Source organism: Bidens hawaiensis, unplaced genomic scaffold (genome assembly GCF_021521415.1).
Source record: "Bidens hawaiensis isolate Kalapana, Puna unplaced genomic scaffold, B.hawaiensis_p1.1 tig00000369_1, whole genome shotgun sequence".
Taxonomy (NCBI): domain Eukaryota; kingdom Viridiplantae; phylum Streptophyta; class Magnoliopsida; order Asterales; family Asteraceae; genus Bidens; species Bidens hawaiensis.
Genome location: NW_027491028.1, coordinates 362,999 through 385,347, shown reverse-complemented (window position 1 = coordinate 385,347; position 22,349 = coordinate 362,999). Strand labels below are relative to the sequence as shown.

At 41.5% G+C, this 22,349-nt stretch overlaps 1 protein-coding gene across 1 annotated transcript; it reads left to right on the top strand.

Moving 5' to 3' along the window:
• The first annotated feature begins 669 nt into the window (after positions 1-669).
• On the top strand, positions 670-3,344 carry LOC143623520 (uncharacterized). The gene is made up of 4 exons (XM_077094410.1): positions 670-1,252; positions 2,121-2,288; positions 2,462-2,590; positions 3,273-3,344. Exons 1-4 carry the CDS (start codon positions 824-826, stop codon positions 3,288-3,290), a joined length of 744 nt encoding a protein of 247 aa, XP_076950525.1. The 5' UTR covers positions 670-823; the 3' UTR covers positions 3,291-3,344.
• The last annotated feature ends 19,005 nt before the right edge of the window (positions 3,345-22,349 follow it).

The window sequence follows — 22,349 nt, the reverse complement described above, 5'->3', positions numbered from 1 at the left end:
ATATGTTAAACATGTCAATTAAACATCGCCTATTTGTTAAATAGACTATATATTACAACTTAAAACCTTATTATATACATATCGTGTTCAAATTGTCACCCTCACGGCCTCACCAACCATCATCACTAGGTGTTTAAAAAGAAGACAAAGTTAAGGGGAACATCAAAAAGCCTTTTTATATCAGTATATAATATTGCATAAGTGGACTACTTTCTAGTTGTATTTTAAGTAGTGTGACAAGAGAAGGTTGATGCTTTTAAACTGCCCTCCTCTTGCCAAAAGATGGTGTCCTCTTCTTCTATTAGAGAGTGAAAGTGCCATCTCTGTCTCTTGTTTCAAATGCTTTTGATCACCTTCATATAACTACTTTCAAGTTGTATTTCATGTCCCCCTTTTCGTTGTCGTAAATACAAAGTACGCTCCCTATACATCTAAGTTGTAACTTCAAGTCTTTGAGTTCCATTTCAAAACCGCTCCTCTTTCAAAAACATTAACATTTCGACTCAAAAAGGTTGTGATTCTTAATTTTTCACGTTTTCAAGACAACAACATTCAAGTTTTTCCGTACGAGCAGACAAAAAGGGAAATAATAGTACTGTAATCGTCAAAGATTCAGTTTTTACCTTTTCTCGCCTATTAAAATGTGACTTTTCAAATTTTTCGAAAGTTAAATTTCTTTCCAAACTCTATTGAAGATTGACATAGTCTCCGAGTTCCATGCTTTTCACCAACCAAAAGTAGCATACTATTTCGAGTTTCTTCTTATGCGAAAACAAGAGATCATTGTATGTTAATTGCTTAATTCAAGATTCAATCATATTCAATGTCTTATGATTTGTGTGAATTTGAAGAGTGTTTCTTCACTCATCCTTTCTCTCCATTGAGTGATTCTTCCTCCAATGACATACTCAAATCTTTCCAAGAAAGCAACTACAATTTGAACACTTTGATTCATAATATTCATGAAACCCCACTTGATGAAATTGACCATATTGCCCCAGCCGCCGCCGCCACCACCACCCGCTCCTCCTCCCCACCATGCAGCCAACTTCAAAGTCTATCTGCTTACCAAATGGGCAATTCAGTAAATTCTAAAGATTTGTGTCATTTTGAGATCAAAACAGAGGAAAGTCAACTACCATTTTATGACTCTTACATGGACATTAATTCTTTCATGCCTCATAGCTACGGCGGGTGTGACAATTCGGCGAAGATGATGCAAAGGAGGGCGTGCAGCACTGGTGACTTACATGTTAGTCCTCCTTATGCATGTCTAAAGTTTACTTTTTTCTTGATCAAATCAATTCATTTTCAACTTCAAAATCTGTAGGAATTGAGCTTTCAATGCACAAATTTAATGACTTCAACACTAGATAGAAAAATTTTGGGTAGTGCCATAATAATAATCTTTCGATTTTCAAAACTAATATTTGACCTTTTAGCATTGGTCATTGGTGAAAGCGGTGACGGACTCAAGATTTATTTTCATGGGAACTGTCGAAGCATGAAATGAATCTGACCTGATCCATGACGATGTTTCCACGGATTTTCGAGATGAACGAACCACGTCTTGATCTTCTTCTCCGGTTGCTTGAGACCTGCAATGGTTTTTGGGGGTGTGGAGGTGACTGCTAAGAAATCTCAAAGATCTCTTGTTTACAGACACAAAAAAGTGGTGATGGCTCTTATTGAGCATGACCCTTTAATAAGGAGGTGGAGACCTCCTTATATAGAGAGCCTCATGGCCACCATCATGGTACCCTAATGGGCCTAGCCCAGTTAGGGTTACCTCCACAAAACCCCCTCAGCCCAATAACATTGTATTAGTCCATATAATAAAATAAGCCAAACATAATAAATTTAGGGTCGTAAAACCGGGTTTAGTACCATACCCCTACAGGAACGACTAGGGGGCTTAACCAAAATCTTATGAGAGGCGGTGGTTGATCTTTTCAGGTAAAAAACAACACTAAAAAGAACTTTATGGAGGGTAGCTGCCCCCATTATCCCACGCATGTAGGTCCGCCACTGCTACAAAGTAGAACTGTTAAATTTTCAAAATTATAAAGTGTCCTTTAAATCTTAAACAATGTGTGATATTGATTATTTCATCATTTTAGAGCTTGGAAACAAGCAAAACATTGTCATCAAGTCCATTAGGGACAGAAGGATTACTCATGGAGGAAGCAAATTTCAAAGTGGGTCGTTACAATCCAGAAGAAAGGAAAGAGAGAATCTTGAGGTACAAAGAAAAGAGGACGCAAAAAAATTTTAATAAAACAATTAAGGTAACTAAGTTTCCTGTAATATATTATTTAAATCGCATTACTATGGATCACATTTAAAATAATATACAAAATATATAAATCAAACGGTATATATTAATATTAAAGCAACATGTATAAGTGTTTATGGAGTTCAAACATTACGGACATGCTAACGTTTTCATACTTGGTAAAAGTATGCATGTCGGAAAACTCTTGCTGATAACCGGCCAAGAATCCGTGGGAGATTTGCACGTAACGATGAGTCCCAAGCGACTTCTAAGGCTCTTACTTTTCAACGATACGTGAACGAAGAAGAATTGTGGGTACGTGCTATTTGATTTATACAAAAAAATCAATAATAAATAGTCAACTTTTTATCATATTTCTCTTTTTGTTATTTTATTTTCATACATAACCTACTTAATATATTTATCTGATCCAGTTTATCTTATTATCATAATTATCTTTTTCTTGATGTTATTACTTTTTTATAAAACAAAAAGATGTGTACAAAGATGTTACATTCTAGTAATAACAAATGAAATATCAACGAATATTATCTATATCTATACTATATTATAATGTATTTGGGAATGACATGTTAAGAATTGTTTGATTTTAAAAGTTTTACAAGCTTTTGTTCTTGTAGATTATAACATAACACTTGATGCATTCACTTTCAGTAATGATAACTTTTTAAGGGTAAAACTGTTTTCTAAAATCACTAATAAGAAGTATATGACTATGTGTTATTTAATACTGCATATTTAATTGACCACATTACTTAATGTAACCATTAATAACTAATTTTATTTAAATAATAATAATACTCAAATATAATCATTGTTTAAGATGAGTCATGTTAGACGTCGGGTTATATTTAACTTTTACAAACACGTTAAGAAGCTCGGGCCATCCACTGGTTATTAAAAATAGGGCAGTACATAAGGATTTATGGTTTGTGACTACAATTTAACCTTCCTTTTTTTTGTGTCTTGTATGTAGATGGAGGGGTTGCAATAAGAATACCATGAAGGAATAACAAGAGGGCACATGTTGAATACCTACATGCCCACTGCCCAATTTCAAAATCAGTTTAGCTATTTTCGTAATTGAAAATAATAAATATTTCCCTTAAAAATGTATTATAGATTTAGTAAAACTAAAATAGTTGTGTTTAAAGGGGGCTAAGTTAGAAGTTAATACACCTTATAGAGGTTTAAAGACAATGTTAGTGTGTTTTTGTTTACTTTATGTAATGTGTAGGTAACATTATGAGTATAAAAACTTGGGAATATTTGCTTTTGTGTCATTAATATTCTTTTATACTTGGGCTTTTGATTAAATTATTTCACATATTATACTTCATATTGTACGTGTCATGTACATATAGACTTTTGTGTCAACAAAAGAACTTGTTATGGAATGAAGAGGGTAACGAGTTATGAACTACTAGATTTAGCAGAGCATTCACCTGATAAAAATCGCGATCGTAGACGGCCTCCTACTAAACCTTAAAAACGAACTTTCAAAGGTATTATTGTTGTCATAAATAATCGGTTAAATATTCTAACACGTTCTCAAAGAAATTAAACCAAGTGTTAAGTATATGCGTTGAGACGTTTGTGCTATATAAGATCTTTAAGAAGAATAGTCTGAGTGGACAATATCAAGAAATACGAAGTAATAAAAGAGAGCTTGTAAGTAGATACATACACCCGAAAAGGTTTTAAATAGTTACTTAAAATAAATATAGTGTATTTGATAATTTGAGACAACCTATTCTCTGACAGTGAAAAGTAACAACATTTAATATGCATGTAAATGAAAAAGTTAAGGTATGTATTCTCTTACAACTTACAATACTCGTTTATCTTCTCTAATTATTATCTCACACGGGTACTTGTTTTCCACATCAAAAGCGGTCATAAGAGACATCTCTCTCTACAACAAGGCTAGCAATGATATGTTTTTCAATTAGTTGATCCATCAAAGTGCTTGGAGATCCATTTTCTTGAAGTGGTTACTTGGATTATGTTGATGAAAAACAAAAATCTTGTTAACTGAAAAAACGTATTTAAATATATTTTGTTAATAATAATATTGAAGTTCATTAATTTCGATATTTAAATAAATCAATTATGTTTTTATGTACCTTGTCTTGTAAAATAAGACTATCGGTTTCATTTATCCTTGCTATTATATCAGGATATTTTCATTTCTTACAAATATTCGACCTTACTTTTGTGACACATCAAATAAAATTATGTGAACATGAAGGAATATATCCCTCTCACATGAACGGACCACGTTGGACCCCCAATCCAAATAAGGCAAACAATTCTAATTAAGAAAAAGTAGCACACATTTCTTTTTCCTAAATGTTACAAAATGCACGAGTCAAAGAAATTCCAAGCCTACATCCTAGGAAGTGACTGACTGTGGATTTGTGGTTAATTACATGATTATGCTTCTACTTGGTGACTATGATGCATATAATTAAGCTAAATATATTCGCTTATAATGGCTAATCCACCAATGTAAGTGTATCGGCCTCATAGTCAACGATTTTGTTTATCTTATGACCATTATAATCGATTGGCATCATAGAGGGCCCTTGCACTTTTGAAAAAGAAACATGACCAATAAAACAAATGCATTCTTACTAAAATAGGTTTGACTACATTCACACGTGTATTCACTCAAACTCGACACCCAATCTTTTATATTCTTAATGTCTTTTTGTGATTAAGAATATATTATATGATGACACTATTCATTAAAGTATATAATACCTTTTCTCAAACAAAAACCAAGCCATTCCTACAGGGGGAGAGGCTATGAATCAATAAAATATGGTAACACGACACTCAGTGCAAGATATTTTTCGGTGTCATCCTTGTCGTCATCATAGTAAAACGAAGAATGTAGCAAGAATTTTTCACATTTGTAAAGACGAAGGAGAAACTATGAAAGACAATGAAGGAATTTATAAAAAGATTCGGATTAAACACACAGTGTGTGCGTGTATGCACACACTATAGTTGTCAATTGTTGTGGATTGTTAGGTTTCACGTTTATATTTGGATTACATGATTCTAATTATGTTCCAGTTAATTGTTTTGACATGTATAAATACAGAAGCAATGATTATACCACTAAACCTGCCATCTGGCAGGCATTATGGAAGTTTTTACTCAATCTCCATTATTTAGGCTGAGGGGTGTGGGGGGCTCTAATGGGGGCGCGAGTGGGGGCTCCAGCCAATAATATTATGACGTGTGGCAGAGAGAGAAACTGGATAAGGGGGGTGTTGGAGCCCCCGCTGGAGCCCCTGGCCCTGGTGTGGAGGGGCTCCAGCAGGGGCTCCAGCGGATTTTTTTTTTTTATAAATGTATTAAAAAAACGTATTATTAAAAAAACTCATAAATTATTTAAAAAAACAAAATTAATTAAAAAAACACATTAATATCTAAAAATAAAATAAAAATTAAAGTACTAAAAAAAACATTATTCTTATTCTTCGGCTTGGTCTTCTTCGATCAACCTCTTTCGGATACGTTCCTTTTGCTTTTCCATTAGCATTTGATCGACCGGATTTAGGTTACTGAAGTCTCTAGTAAGGAAGTCCAAATCTCTCATTCGACTTTTTTCATTTTTGTCATTAGAGACCACCTCCATGGTTTTGTTGAATTTATTGAGGGATTCAACAAGATTGGCGATGTTTACGGCTTCCCCCTCAGCCGGTTGTTTCCCCTTGGCGTCCCGTCCCAATGGCCGCCTCCTCGGCGGTGAAGACGTTTCCTCCCCCGCAATGTTTAGGTCGAATCCAACGCGGCAATCCGACCCGATTGAAGTGCTATACGCTCCAGACGAACTAGTTTTAGTCCGTTTCGGCCCTACTTCCGCATCAACGTCCGGCGCCACCAGCTCAACCCACTTGGAACACCTTTTCAACCTCTCCCACAACTTTACATCGTCCCACGTCTTCACCGTCCCATACCTCCGCAAACACTCCTGCTTCCACTCTTCGACAGTGAAATTGTAAACCGCCAAATCATCACTGCCACTTGGTCTCATACGACCGCTGTTCCTGTTGAAAAGATTAGTAAACAAGCCGACAAATTTTCTGATTTCGGACCACCGACCCGAAATCATATCGGCGTTCCGCTCTGTACTCCCAACGAGCGTATAGAACGTCTCCCTAACCTTTGTCCAAAAAATCTTGCTCTTTTGGTAGTCGGCTGCAAAATGAATAAATAAATTTGTAAGTCATTTAACTTTTTTATTAAAAATCATTTTTAAAAACGTTAAAACAATTACCGTAACACCGATCCTCAGAAATGACTATCCAAGCCCGACACAAGGCTTCCTTCTCATCCGATGACCACGGAGTGGTTTTCTGTTTCGTCCTCGGAGTCGAAGCCGGTCCCGACCCGTCCGTTGCAACTTGTTTTTTTCGGTGGACGCGTCTTCTTTGTCCGGTAGCTTCACCGTGTGATTCTTGTGTCTCCGGAACAACAAAGTTAGGAGACGGTTGTATGTTGGATAGTTGAAAGCCGGATAATTGTTGCGGCTCCGAATAAAACACCGGTTGGTCCGGTGACGACCATAAATCGTCAATATAATCTGAATCTAGGTTTGGGTACCAATTTCCAGCCATGTTTTTAAAAAAAAGTTTGGAAGATGGGTTGATTTTGGGTTTTTTTTTGAAGTTGTGGTAATTGTTTTATGTGATTTTGGGTGTGGTAATTGTTTTATGTGATCTTGGGTTTATATATAGGAAGAACACATTTTTTTTTATTAAATTAAAGAGCCCAACGGCTCATTTCTCATGTCTCAACGGCTCTTTCACGTCTCCCAATGTCCATTTATGCCATATTGGTCCCGCTAAGGGGCTTGCGCCTGCTTTGAATTCCGTGCTCGCGCCCCTCTCGCGTCCCGGGGGTGTGGTGCTAGCGCCTGGGGGCGCGAGCGGAGGGGCTCTAGCCCCCCCGCTGAAGCCCCACACCCCTCAGCCTTACAAGTATTTCACATTTTCACATGTGAAATGATAAATGTGACTTCACATAGTTATAGTTATCACTAAACACTTACCTAATAAATTTTGATTTTTGAATCTTTGATAGTATGATTAGGACTAATTAACTGACACCTAGAATACCACTTAAAATCCATAAAGAATATCACGATTAAGAAAACCGAATCTCATCCATTTCATCTTTTTTTCTTTTTCTTTTTTTTTTCTGAATATGATTTTCCCCAAATATTCTCTATTTACAAATAATATAAAACCAGAAATTATAGCAAGAAAAGTACTAATAAATTGCTCTAGACACAACCAGAATTTTCTTATACGAGCATATTAGTTAAGAGTGTTTACGGCTCGGTTCAACTAATTTTGATAAACATTCCAAACCACACTGTTAACTATGTTTTTGAAAAACGACACACCAAACTGGCCATTGGGTTTGGTTTTGAACCAATCATTTTATATTTCCTTTTTCATACCCGTGTTTATATACTGAGGTTTTTTAAAAATAACTGAAGAAACACGGATCTACTCCCCATTAATGGGTCCTAGATCCGATAAGTCAACAAAGTAGGATACGGTTAACTGCCAATACGATATGAACACAATTTCCCAAAGTCCAATGACGTGAACCTGCAAAACAAACACCGTGAGCTCGTTACGGGAAGGACAAAAGGGGGGGGGGGTTCTTCCCGTAACCACCATCCGGCGTGAGAATAAGTACAGTTCTGATGAGAGTAAAGTACTTAAGTAAATTGAGAGAGTACAGTGGGAGTGAATGAATACCTCATGACGATTGAGAGGGTATTTATAGCCGAAGGGTGTGGGGAAGTGATTGGCCAACTGTCCCCTTTAGAAGATGCTCTCATAACCGTCTGGACACGTGCCTTCATATGATAGGTTCAGGCTATACGTTGCATGTGCATGTATAACAACCTGGACACGTGTTTCTTTATCATTGGTTAACGGAGCAATATTGGCCATGTGCACGGTTATAACAACCTTGCCAGGTGTCACTGGCTGATTGGTCGAAGGATCACGTAATGCCCAAGAAAGCATCTTGGCAAATCTTCTAGAAGGTAATTGGTTATTGATAGCTGTCCCGGGGCATTACCTCGTGGTCATTTACGTGGAAGGATATTCCTTCTTGCGGATGACTCTTGAGGGTGCCAGGATGCTTCCGCATGTGCCACGAGGGTGTTTCTTCCTCAGATGACTATGTGGATAGTTCTTATGTCCCGCGGGTGACTTGTAACATGTTTTTGGTTGACCCGTGGGTGTTACTTAAGGGTATTTGGGTCTTTTTAGTATCCTACCTCTATAAGTCCCCCCAGTCCAGTGTTTTTTCCGTGTGAAGTATTTTATGCCGGTGAAATTCTGGACTTAATGTGGGTTTGGGGATTTTTGACTTTGCAAGTTGGTGAGAAATATCTTTTATTGCTGTGGATAATCATGAAAAAGGACAAGTTGACCACTCTTAGGCGCGTGTGCAGGTGACAGGACGTTTTTGACGGCTGTTACTGTACCCGACTGTACAACTTTTTCCCTTTTTCGAACTTCCCGCGTGATGTGACGATTTGTTACTGGACGGTTTTTTCTCTCTCTAATGTTCGCATCCCATCGCATTAATTGCGGTGAGTATAAATAGAGGGAGTTAACTTCTTTTTGAAGTTTTATCGCCTTTAAATTTTAAATACGAACTTGCTTTCTTTCTTTAATCTATCATTTAATCTTTCTTGAGATAACCTGATATTTTACCAAGTGTTTGTGATGCCGTCTGCTCAATCTGAGATTGATGAGATAGAAGTCCACTGGGGCCAAGAGGAATACCAGAAACTTATTACGACTTACGGCATTCCACCAGAATGGGGACCGGAGTTCCCTTCTGCCAACTCTATAGCCAGCTTTCCACCTCCTGGGAAGATGGCTCTATACGCCGACTATTTTGACCGTGGGAACTTTCGCCTTCCAATCACAAAGTTCTTTCTGCGGTTGGTTAAGGCGTTTGGGATTCACTTATCTCAACTTCACCCCCGTGCCGTCATGCGAATTCGACACTTCGAGTTCGTGTGTATGGCACATGATCTAGTACCCCGGCTGGACCGATTCGTTGTCTTTTACAAGATGGCTAACCGGAATGGATGGTTCACTTGCCATAGTTTTCCTGATAGGGTCATTGGCAACGTGACCAAGGATACTTCCAAGGATTGGAAGAAAAAGTTCTTTTGGATTTCTGAGGACGTGGTGCCTGAGACCATGATCCGTCGCGCTCCCAACGATGCTCTTACTGATATCACTCCGGCCTCCCATGAGAAGCGCGACTGGTTTCACACGCTTACTACTTCACCAACGCCGATGCGGGTACTTACTGAGGAAGCCCTTGTGTGGGCGGGCATGAGCCGCTTGTGGCCTTCTCCTTTCATGGATCATGTTTTTATTGAGTTAGATGGCCGTGAGTTTTGCTACCTTATTCCTTTGCCTTTCCGTTTTTGAGTTTTTATTGTTGACGTTTTTTGTTTGTTTTCAGGTTTTGGATCGATGTTGAACGCCCTAGATGATGGCAAGGGCTACGTGGGTAGGAATATCTGTAATGCGAAGAATATGCCTGTTCTTGAAAAGACTGCTAAATACTTCCTTTTTCCGGTCAAAGTACGTGCCGAGCCGATTGTCTCGGAGGCTATCTTCGAATCAGGTGCGTATATCCTGAACCCTCCGCCTCTTAACGCGCTGACCTACGACGGGACAATAGTCATTCTAAGTGACGATTCCGCCCTCCTTGAGGAGGAAAGCTCTGATGATGCTCCTGAGATTTCATCTGTCTCTCATTTGCTGGCAGAACTTTACCGGAAGAGATCCCTCCGTGTATCCCAGGCAAGTGACGCAGGTACCAGTGCTGCGGATGCCGGGAAGGAGCCGAAAATGAAGAAACGCCGGACACATCGTTCGAGGAAACCATTACCGCCCAACCTTGCGGAGCGTCTACGGACAGTATCTGGTGAGTTCTTATTTGTTAACTTTTATTATTCTTTGAAAATGGGCTCTGACTATAATTTCCTTATGCAGATCCGTCCATAGCTGAGCGTCCTGCTGTTGGAAAGCTGTCGGTGCCGACACTAACTGTTGAGAAACAACCGTCACCTCCTCCAGAGAAAGAAGCGGATAGACCTGTTACCCCTCCTGTTGAAACGACTGTGGAGGGGGCTAACGTTCAATCGGTGACTACCGGATCCCTGGATTATCTTTTCCGGGGTGGGGATGTCACCGATTCCCAACACGATAACCCTGAAATCACTACTGAAGGCTTCAGGGTTAACGAATCTCCAATACGACCTGCTTCTCAGTTCAACCCTACCTCTTCGCCTTTTACAACGGGCGAAGGGGATGATTTCTTATTTGGAGCCTCTGCTTATGAAGTTGGAGGGGGTTCCTCACAAGGTGGTCCACAACAGTCTTCTTCCACTCCTGTTCATCTCGGAACCTCGAGTTCTCAATATTTTGGAGACGTACAGTTGGGGGGAGACTATGACTTATTTGTCCCGTCTTGGGATATTGTCAATGGGTCGCGGGTTTCGGATCCCAAGACCTGCATGAACTTTTTTTAGCATTGTATGCCGCCTGCCGAAATGGCATACTAACGGACCCGCTGCCGTCAAGAACTTCATACTGACTTATCTATTTCCTTGACTAACAGCTTAGCCTATAGTCACGACATCTTGCGGGAGTGGCGAACAATGGGCGGGAATCTTGGTGTGGCTTCCGAGGCCGTGAAGGTTGCGGAGAAGGAAGCCGAGGAGCACCGTAAAGCAGCGAGTGCAGCTAGGTGGAAACAGACCGATGCCGAAGCTGCACTCAAAAAGGAAAAAGAGCGAAATGCTGATGCTGCTAAACGGTGGAAAGAGGCCTGCGAGAAACAGAACACTGTTCTGGAGGCCGCTCGAGCTGAGACTCAAAACAAGAAGGACGAGTTGGCGAAGGCACGGGACGAGGTGTCTCGTCAGAACGCCCGGATCCAAGAGCTCGAGGAAGCTTTAAAGTTGCAAGGGGAGCAATCTGAATTGAAAGATAAGACTGCTGCTGAGATGCAGTCTACATATGACTCCCTTTTGCAATCTCAAACTGAAGCAAGCAACCGCGCTTCCGCCGAGTTGCGAGAACTTCGTGGTAGGGCGAAGCGCGCTGAGCAGGAAAGGCAATACTTCCTCAATCGTGGCCTTGACTCTGTAAGTTTTTCTCGTATACTGTTTATTTTTTGTGTTTTTAATTCCATGATGTTGACGAATCATGTTCATAGGTCATCCGTCATATCAAGAGGAGCACGGAGCTTACTGATTGCTTCATTAACTTGACAACGGCTTCGGAAGGCTTTGGCCGGGTGAAGGGTTTCAATGAAGGGTTGGCGTTTTCCCAATCCGGTCAATCTATTAAGAGTCACCCGCTTCATGGCCTTGACGCGAAGCAAGAGTTAGACATGCGGGTCCAAGAGTATGATGACCTTGTCTTTCCACTGCAAAATATGCTTCCGGGGTTCGCTTCTTCTGAAGATGGCGTGAAGCAGTTGCGGGTCTACATAGATGATGAATCAGAAGATGATGAATCTGATGATGATAAATCTTAGGATGCTTCCCCAAATGCTCCGGAAGGCACTTCGGCCCCTAACCCATAGGATAGATGTAGGAATTAAAACCGAACTTGTAATTTCTTTTCATGTTTTTGTAATTACTCTATATGAATATTAATGAAAAGAACTTGATGTTGATAATATCTTTGTGAGATATCTTTTCTTTGAATTTTGTACTTGTGTAAATTGGATAGTATCGGTGACGTGGCGGAGAGATAATTTTTAAGCGGTGGCTGACAAGACGTGTAGAACGCCTGTTTGGCAGCTTGTAAGCACTTTTTTGAATCTCCCGCCTGACGTGTCGGTCATCCTATGGCCCGGATTTTCTCTTTCCTCTGTCAGTCAGACGGTCGCATTAATTGCGATGAGTATAAATAGGCCTTGATGTCTTCAATCCATTCTTATCGCTTACATATTTTCTCCTTTGCTTATATCAGAGAACTTTTGCTTTCTTGCTTTCGTTTTTATATTCTACACAAAATGGCTGCCCAGAAGAAAAATCTTCCTGCTATTAATGAAGTTGGGTGTGAAATCAAGGAGAAGGACTTTGAAGATATTAAAAACGTATACGGTTTCCCTTCGGAATGGGAGGCCGAACGTCCATCGAAAGGAGCCATCGCAACGGCGCCTCCGCCGAAGAAGATGGCCGTTTACTTGGACCATTTCACCACCGGGAACTTCCGATTGCCCGTAACCAAGTTCGTACAATCGGTCTTGACGGCGTATGGGATTCATTTATCCCAGATTCATCCTTTTGGGATGCTAAGAATCTGGCATTTCGAGTTTTACTGTCAAGCGCACAACTACGATCCTTCCGTTGGCATATTTGCCGTACTATATAAGATGACTTATCGTGAAGGCTGGTACGGTTTTGCCACCACTGGCAAAGGATCTATTGGTTTTGAATGGCTTCGCAACATTCATGGGTGGAAGACAAAATTCTTCTGGATCCGGGAAGATGTTATACCGTTTACAATGACTCACCGGAAGCCGCAGGATAAACAACCGGAAGTCCTTGCTTCCGAATATGAAGGTCGTGCCTGGTTTCTTACTCTGACCAAGACTCCAACACCCATGCGTCATATCCACGAAGGGGCGATGGTACATGCCAAGATGAGTCGTTTGTGGCCGTTCCCCACTTTGGAACCTTATTATGAGAATTCCGATGGGAGTAAGTTTTTACTTGTAATATTCCGGATTCCCAAGTTACTTTCTTTAACGTTCTCCGATTGCAGGTGAAGGTACGATCCTTTCCACTCTTGTGGATAAGATGGGGGGTATGATGGTGCGCCACCCTATTACTCCGCATGATGTACCATTTTTGGAACGCTCGCGGAGCAACTTTATTTTTGCCACTACTCTCACGCTGGAGCCTGTTGTCTCCGAGGCGATGTACGCACAAGGTGAGGAGTTTGTCAAAAAGTGCGAAGGTATTCCCCAAACCCGCCTTGTAACTGCTGTTACTTCGAGCGAAGTGATAGTACTTCTTTCAACTAGTGAGGAGTCATCACTATGTGAAGAAGGATTGTCAAGTGGTGCTACTAACCCTTTACCTTCGAATGTAGGTTTCACCCACAAGAAAGATTCGAAGGCCACCACTGATCCATCAACAGGTGAGGAAGGTGGTCCTCAATCCGTTGAGGGCAAACCTCAGGTTACAGAAGCGGGTGCTTTGAAAGCTGCCGGAAAGCTGAAAGCACAGCCTTCCGATGTCGCGCCCAAGAAGAAGAAGAAGAAGAAGGAGAAGGTTGAAATCCCGGACTTGGGAGCTCGTCTTCGAGAGCTTTCTACCCAAGACGTTTCTAAAGGTAAGATTTTGAACCTTTACGATTATATTTGAATTTGCCGCTCCTTGGTGACTTAAGGAATTTTATTTTCGAAATGTTTCAGGTTTGAAGGACTCACGTGTTCGACTCCCCCAACCTCACCATTAAACACTGTTCAAGATCCAATCTATTTGTCGGATAATTATCCTAACAAGGAGAAAGAGGTTGGTGGATCCGATCATCTTCCCACATCCCCACCGTATCAAGAGCATTTCTTCCGGAATCAAGATGGGGTTAGTGTTTTTCGTTATGGGGGGGGGGGGGCAGGCTTCCTCATCTCAAGTGGGGGAGGATACTGCTCCACATAGACCTCGCTGGTCATTGCGTCGGAATTCCGTTTGATGCGGACGTTTGCCAAGAATATCTCCACGAAAGTCTCCCTCCTGCAGAGAGGGAGCGACAACGTCGTCGCATCCGCCAGGAACTTCTAGATTCCTACTCTTATCACACGGCGAACACTGTTTCCACCAATCAGGAGATACCTCGTGATTGGTTGGCCATGAACGAAGAGCTAGAAGAGACTGAGCGCAACTTGTTAGACTCTAAGAAAGAAGCTCTTAAGGTGTTAACTGACGCCCAAGATAGTCAACGAGCCCTGTAGGAAGCTAAGGTTGCTTTTCAGAAACAGTTAGATGAACAAGCTGAGCTGATAAGGACCCTTCAGGCTGACTCGGCGGCCAAGGACAAGCACTTGTCCGACCTGAATGCCAAGAATCGAGACCAAGCCTTGGAGTGTGCTGGTCATAAGATGGATCTTATCCGGGCTCAGGCGGACAGGAAATGACTTCTATCGACAGCGGTTCCCAAGGTATCAAGTCTTTGTGTTAACTTAATTAATTCGGATGTGTATGTACTCACACATGTTTGTTTGACTTAATAGGTTATTACTGACGTTCGGAACAACGACGATCTGGGAATTGCGTTGCGGTGCTCCTCTGTGTTTCCGAGCAAGCAGGCCGACAGACGGGCTTTGAAGAGGGATATAAGTTTTGTTCCGAAGGCTGGGTTCCGGAGGAATACGTCTTGTCCGGCAAGAACACTGCTGCTATCCTTCTTGAAAAAACCAAGGATTTTAATACTATGAAGTTTTCTCTCTCCTGTCATATACCAGAGCTCGCAGATAACGAGGATGCCATAGAACAATTAAAGGTACTACTGGATCTTGACGAGGAGGAAGAGGGAGAGGAAACCGATGATAGTACAGAAGACGGAAATGTCGCCCCGTAGATGTATACTTTCCTTTGTAAATTTTTCTTCTTTTATAATCTCTTTTGATCAATAATAAGAAGTCTTGTTTTCTTCCGGTGCACTTTGTCTTACGTACTATAATATAAGTGTCTGTCCGGAACTTCGTTTTTGTCAATAAAAGGTTACAATTTATCAAAATAACCTGAGATTAACTCGACATTTACATACATTGGGCATAAGCCTTTTTACAATAAAGGAAATTGCATAACTTGCTAGTCTATGTGGAAACGCAGGCCAAAATAAAAGAGTAAATAAAATTGCTACACATAGCATTTCTTTAACTGTGTTGCGTTCCAAGTTCGAGGGATGTATGTCCCATCCAACTTCTCCAACTTGTAGGCACCTTTGGATAGTACTTGTTTGATTTTATAAGGTCCCTCCCAAGTTGGGGCTAACTTGCCCGGAGGCTCCTGACTGGAGGCCTCGTTATTGCGGAAGACAAAGTCTTCCGCATCGAATTCACATGTCTGGACCCGCGAGTTGTAATACTTCTGAAGCTGTCGTTTGTAATTGTGCTCGCGGATCGATGCTAATTCTCTTCTTTCCTCAAGTAAATCGAGATTCATCCTAAGTTCGTGATTATTATCATCAATTAGTAGAACCCTTGCGGATGGAATCCCAATCTCTGCGGGGATCATGGCTTCAGTACCATAAGTTAGGCTAAAGGGTGTCTCCAAATTACTAGAGTTCTTTTGAGTGCGGAAGGCCAGAGTACATGGGGCAGTTCGTCCACCCACCCCGTTCGTTTCGTCCCTAGCCTTGCCTTGATCCCTTCCTTGATAGTTCGGTTGGTCCTTTCGATCTGACCGTTTGCTTGCGGATGAGCTACGGATAAAAAGGTTTGAATGACTTGAAGTTCTTTCAACCATTCTTGCAATCCGCTATCAGCAAATTGGGTCCCACTGTCACTTACCAATTCCTGCAGAAGGCCAAACCGGCAAATGATGAATTCCCAAAGGAATTTTTTCACACTTTAAGCCGTGATTGATGCAACCGGTTTAGCTTCCACCCACTTGGTAAAGTAATCGATGGCCACTATCGGGAACTTGACGCGTCCCGGGGCTTCTAGGAAAGGTCCCATAATATCGATAGCCCGTTTTTGGAATGGCTACGCAGATGTTACTGGAATCAGTTCGTTCTTTGGGCGCAGGGTGTTGGGGGCATGACGCTGGCATGAATCACACTTTCTGATTTCCTGCACAGCGTCTAAGTGCATGCCGGGCCAATAATACCCTGCGTTCATGATCTTTGCAACTGTCATTCTTGGTCCCGCGTGTAACCCGCAAATGCCTTCGTGGATTTCCCGAATTAAGTAATTTGCGTCTTCTGCGTCCACACAACGTAATAACGGACCGAGAAATTATCTCCGGTATAAGATACCATCAGTCAACTGGTAATTCAGAGCTTTGTGCTTAATCTTCCGAGCCTCAGCCTCTCCTGCTGGAAATACTCCGGAAGATAAGTACGCTTTAATGGGCATCATCCATGATTCAACGCCAGTTTGAATTATCAGGACCTGATTTTGTGGAACGGATAGATGATCTAGAACTTCAACACGAATATCTTTGGCAAAATGCTCAAAATTCGTTGAAGCTAGCTTGCTAAGAGCGTCCGCCGATTTGTTCTCGCTCCTTTTAATGTGAACAACATTGAAAAAGGAGAATTGGCGTATCTAGACCCTTGCTTGTGACAAATAAGAAGCCATGACATCATTTTTGGCTTCATACGTTCCGTTTATTTGTCCCGGGATTAGCATAGAATCCACCCGTGCTTCCAAATGTTTCACCCCAAGCTTTTTCGCTATCCGCAGACCTGCCAGGAAGGCTTCATATTCCGCCTCATTGTTGGTACTTTTGAAGTCCAATTTGATGGCGTATGTGAACTCGTGCCCCTCAGGGTTAACTAGCCTTAAACCTGCACCTGCCCCTTCGCTGCTTGAAGCTCCGTCCGTTAACAATGACCAAACTTGCCCTAGTTCTGGAGGTGCTTGGGGTTGTTGTTCAATTAAACATTCTTGATCTTTGTGTTGCGGGACTTCCATGACAAATTCCGCCAACACTTGCCCTTTGATTGCCCGTCTTGGTTTACATTCTATCTAGTGTTCACCCAGTTCGATAGCCCACTTCGCCAGTCGTTCGGACAATTCGGGCTTACGCAACACGTTCTTGAGTTTATATCCGGTTAGTACATTGATGGGGTGGCCCTGGAAATATCTGCGGAGCCGTCTGGCGGCATAAACCAATGCCAAATCCAACTTTTCCAATATAAAATATCTTGTTTCCGGGTCCGATAGTGTTCTACTGACGTAATTGTAACATCCCCAAAATTTTGATCCAAATTTGAAAGCTTAGGAAAGTTGAGGGATCAAAAATAATCTCAAGTTAAGTAATGGGAAAAATATTAAGTAAAGAAACATAAAAAAAATAAGGAAATAAAAATATTTCCTAAGATAAGTTTACTTACAAGAAAGAAACTCCATCCCACATTGGAAGATGTAAGAAAGTGGAAGCATTCCACTGATGTATAAATAAGGAAGATGGAATCCATCCCACATGGAAATTGGTAAAGAAATGGAAGCTATTTATAAGGAAGAGATTTTCCATAATAATATTCTTTTATGAATATCATGCACCAAGTGTTCCTAGCGGAGGGTGCGTAGAACCCGACGCGCACGCGCTCGGACGAGGACGATGGCGATGGCGAAGGCGACGGCGAAGGGCGTTGGGCGCAATGTGGAGCTTTGATGGCGCACTTTGCACTTCGCACGCTCGCATCGCCAAGAGCCGCCTTTTGGACAACGAGAATTAGACTAGAAATGTCAAGCTATAAAAGACGAGGGACTAAAACTGAAAAATAATATCCAAGGACCCATCGCGCTACGCGATGAGTCCAAGAAGACGGGCATCGCGTACCGCGATGACTTGTAATGACTCACGGACACGTGTCACGCCCTGGTGACACGTGGCAGCATGACTGAACACGTGGCAGAACGTGTCAGACCACGTGGCGACACGTGGCAACACGTGGCGAGACCTCAGAAACATGTCGGTCGCGGTACGCGACGAAGCTAGGAAGAGGACCCATCGCGGATCCAAAAACAGCTATAAATAGAGGGGGTCACAACTCATTTGCACACACACTCCCACACTCTCTCTAGAAATCCACTCTCTCTACCTCGGTTTGCGTGCCACCTACCCGACAATCATTACCTTGTAGTCCGTGCCAAATACCCGGTGTTTTCCTCGAAGTGCGTGCCACCCAAAAGTAACCCGACGTTCCGCCTCGAAGTACGTGCACGACCCGGCGACACGTGAACATCGCCTCGATTTGCGTGCCAAGGAAGGTGGATCAAGAACGTCTCGATAAATGTGCGTATAGAGTAGAAGTGCTGCCCGTATAAACTTAGGAATATCTAACTCCGAATACCGTGCGAGGTAAGGGGTTCTGCCTAAGTTATTATTTTATTATTATAAATGGCTTAGACCATAAACGAGGGTATAGCCCGAACCTTGATTACGAATAAAAATAATATAACTTTTCTTAAGAAAAGGTTATAGTCAAAATAGTATTTCTTTATGACTAAGAAATATAATACAAGAGTATAGTTAAATAATGTTTCTTCTTGAAGAAGAAACTCAGTATAGACGTTTCTTCTTCAATAATCGATAAAATAAATAAGAGGACTAAAGGTCCAAATGTTTTATAAACAAATGATTTTATCAAGTTTGAAGTTATACCAAAATAGACTAAAGGTCTAAAGCTAGATCGCTGATCTAGTTATTTATATAAATTTTATTCTCGTACTATAGGTCCGAGGTAACAAAACAAGAAGAAGAGAATAGTAAACAGAATCAGTATCAGAAACTGATTATAAACTGAAAAGGTGAATACGCCCCAAACCTTTTATAATGAGTCTGAATGTTTGCATAGGATTTACGAATCCTTAAAAACTTTGTGTACAATAATAAGAAACAGACACTCTAATTAAGAGTATACATGTGTCTGGATCCAAACATACATGGTGACTCGGCATTTTCCCGAGGCCATGCATATCATCAACATGCCCCTGAAGGTCTACGGGACTGTTCAGAGAAATGATATTGTGTATATAATTAACTGTACAAGGTACTTAGGGTAATTTGAACCCAATTTATTTGGGTGCCTAATGAGTAGTCACAAAGGTATTATTGTTGGTTTCACAAAGGTATTGAAAAGAGATTTTATAGTCAGCGTTATTCACCAGCTTTGTGCTGACGTATTTTCCCACCCATGTTACGGGGAAACAAGAAAGGTTAGAACATACAAGCAAGAAGGAATAGAAGATTGGAGTTATAGTCATTAGATGCTATCTGATGGCTCAGATATTTTATTTCAAAATATCATAAAAAGAGTTATGTTTTATAAAGAAATGTATTTGAATTATCAAGCGGGTATTTAAACCCGAGATTTTAATAAGTTTTCAATATAAATATTTTAAAGACTTCCGCTACAAACCGCAACTCTGATATTTTTACAAAACAGGTACCAACTTGTGGTCACACGTCTGGGCCCTAAGATGGGGGTGTGACCACAAGTTGAACATTTTTCTATCTGTTAGTAGGACAGCCCCCACGACAATGTCGGACGCCGACAAATACAGTGTTAATGGTTCACCCGCGTGAGGAGCAGTTAACGTGGGTAGTTCCATTAAACACTTCTTGACTTCTTGGAATGCATGTTCGGCTTCCTGGGTCCATCTGAATTGTGCCTTTTTGAGGCAGTTCCTCAATGTTGAAATAAATGGGTAAGATTTAGCAGCGTGGTTTGCTAGAAACCTGTTTAACGCTACCAATCTCCCGTTAAGTGTATGAACCTCTTTGAGGGATGCGGGAGATGGCATGCGGGCCACTGCTTGTATCTTGTCCGGATTAGCTTTAAAACTCGTGCCTGTAACGATTACCCCGAGGAACTGTCCTTCCTCCATCCTAAAGGAACACTTTGCTGGATTCAGCTTCATATTGATGCTTCTTGAAGTTTCAAAAGTTTCCTCTATGTCTCTTAACATTTGGTCTTCTTCGATGCTTTTTATCACTAAATCATCCATATAAACTTCGAGATTTCGACTTATCTGACTATTGAAGGCCTGATCCATCAATCGTTGGTATGTGGCACCCGCATTCTTTAACCCGAAAGGCATCATTCTGTAACAGAATGTTCCTTGGTCAGTGCGGAACGCTGTCTTATCCTCATCACCAGCTGCCATATGAATCTGGTGATACCCTTTGTAAGCATCGAGGAAGCACTTGAATTTGAAAGGGGCCACAACATCTACCTTTAAGTCTATCTCCGGAAGTGGGTAACAATCTTTCGGACATGCTTTGTTTAGATCTTTATAATCTATGCACATTCTCCACTTTCCGTTGCTTTTCGGAACGATCACTGGGTTTTCCACCCACGTTTGGTACTTAATTTCTCGTATAATCCCAGCGTGACGAAGGCCTTGCACTTGCTCATTCATGGCCTTTGTTTGTTCCGGGCCCATCTTTCTTTTCTTTTGCACAATTGGGGTGATCAACGGATTTACCTTTAACTTGTGTTCCGAAATGCTCCGCGGGACACCAGTCCTGTCCGCGGGCTGCCACACGAAAATGTCAATGTTCTTGGTCAATAATTGCTTTAAAAAGGTTCGGACGATTTCAGAGATAGCCGGACCAATAACTACAGTTTGATCGGGAAATTTCTTGTTAAGAACCCATTTCTCCGGTTCAGTCCGTTGATTCCGCTTTGAAAGTTTGCTTGGCCTTAAACTTTCAGTTGTGAAGCTGTGTCGGTTAACATGAATTATTGCTACTCCAGTGCGGGTCGGGACCCCTACTGCTCCGTGAACTGTGGACGGATGGGCATTGAAGTCACCAATTTCCTCTTGTCCGAGAATAATATCATGTTTAGATGTTGTCGGTAAAACCAAAAATTCGACCTCCCTAGTTCTTGAGTGAACCCTGTCACTAAGTGTGACTGGGAATGTAATGACACTACGTGGGTGCATTATTTCCTCACCAAACCCAGAAACTGGTGCATGGATAGGTCGTAATCGTTCTTTATCATCTTCCTCAAGCTGTTCAAAGCACTGTTCGTACATAATATCGGACGTACTGCCAGTATCAAAGAACACATACTGCGACCGATAGTGTCCGAATAGGGCAATAATTATTAGAGGGTTCTTGTTGCACGGTCCTCTTTTGACACGTGGAAAATTGACGGGCTTGTTTTTCCATTCTTCGTCCGCAAATTCTTTCCTCTTACCCTTGATCTGGTGGCCACCCTGAATCATGTGGACGTTGAGATCCTTTATTTGCCTTTTTTCCGTGCCCTGGTTATCCTTTGTGGGAGGTTTACCAACCCCTGGTCTTACACTTTTGACCAAATGATCTAACTTCCCGTTCTTTACTGCTGCTTCTATTTCATTTCTTAGGGCCACACACTCGTTTGTGTTGTGCCCTATATCATTGTGATACGTGCAATGTTTCTTGTTGTCGAGGAATGATTTCCTCGGTAACGGTTGAGGTTTGCGGAAAGTCAAATTTTCCGTTGTGAGGATTTCTGAAGGAGATTTTGATAACTGAGTCCAGCTGCTGTTAGAAGATCGTGTTGGAAGGTTGCGCTTGTTTTTGATGCCAATCAACGTTGCATCGAATGGTTTGGACATTTCTGCACTTGGCTGAAGTCTTGACCATATTGGCCCTTTGGCTTGTCTGTTTGGTCTTGGGGTCTGGAATTCGAATCTTGGCAACTGTTTGTGGCTGCCGGACCCCAATGTTTTTTCGGTTCTTGCGTACAACATAGCTTCCATCATGATTTTGTCCTAAGACTCGGGCATTCCGTCTTTTCCAGTTAGCGTGCGAATCAAGGCATCACTATGGACGTTTTTACGGAATGCTCCTCTCAGCATGTCTTCACTAACCCCTCCGATGTTAAGGCTCTCGTTATTAAAACAAGTAATGAAGTCCTCAATGGATTCATTATTTCGCCTTTCGACATCCAGAATTTTTGAAGGATCACGCGTATGTTTTCTTTGCTGGCTGAAGTGTTGAGAGAATTTTTCTACGAAATCTTTCCAACTTTTGATCTGTCCGCATGGTAATTTCTCAAACCACTCGCGTGCCGCCCCGGTAAATGTAAGTGCACACATGTGGCACCAATATGGAAGAGTCCAACCACTGACTCCTCCAACTACTTCAAATCTTAACAAATGAACACTAGGATCGGTCATTCCATTATATGTTCCAACAGATGTTGGAATCTTTGCGTTAATCGGGAATGGAGCTGTCGCAATGCTTGAAATAAATTTTGATTTTTCTGCGAAAGATTCTGGGCGATAT

Excerpts from the sequence above, each read along its gene's own strand:
- LOC143623520 (XM_077094410.1), top strand. The coding sequence starts at position 824 with ATGTCTTATGATTTGTGTGAATTTGAAGAGTGTTTCTTCACTCATCCT. Across the intron at positions 1,253-2,120 it reads GCAGCACTGGTGACTTACAT|AGCTTGGAAACAAGCAAAAC; the intron begins GTTAGTCCTCCT and ends TCATCATTTTAG. Across the intron at positions 2,289-2,461 it reads ATTTTAATAAAACAATTAAG|TATGCATGTCGGAAAACTCT; the intron begins GTAACTAAGTTT and ends ACTTGGTAAAAG.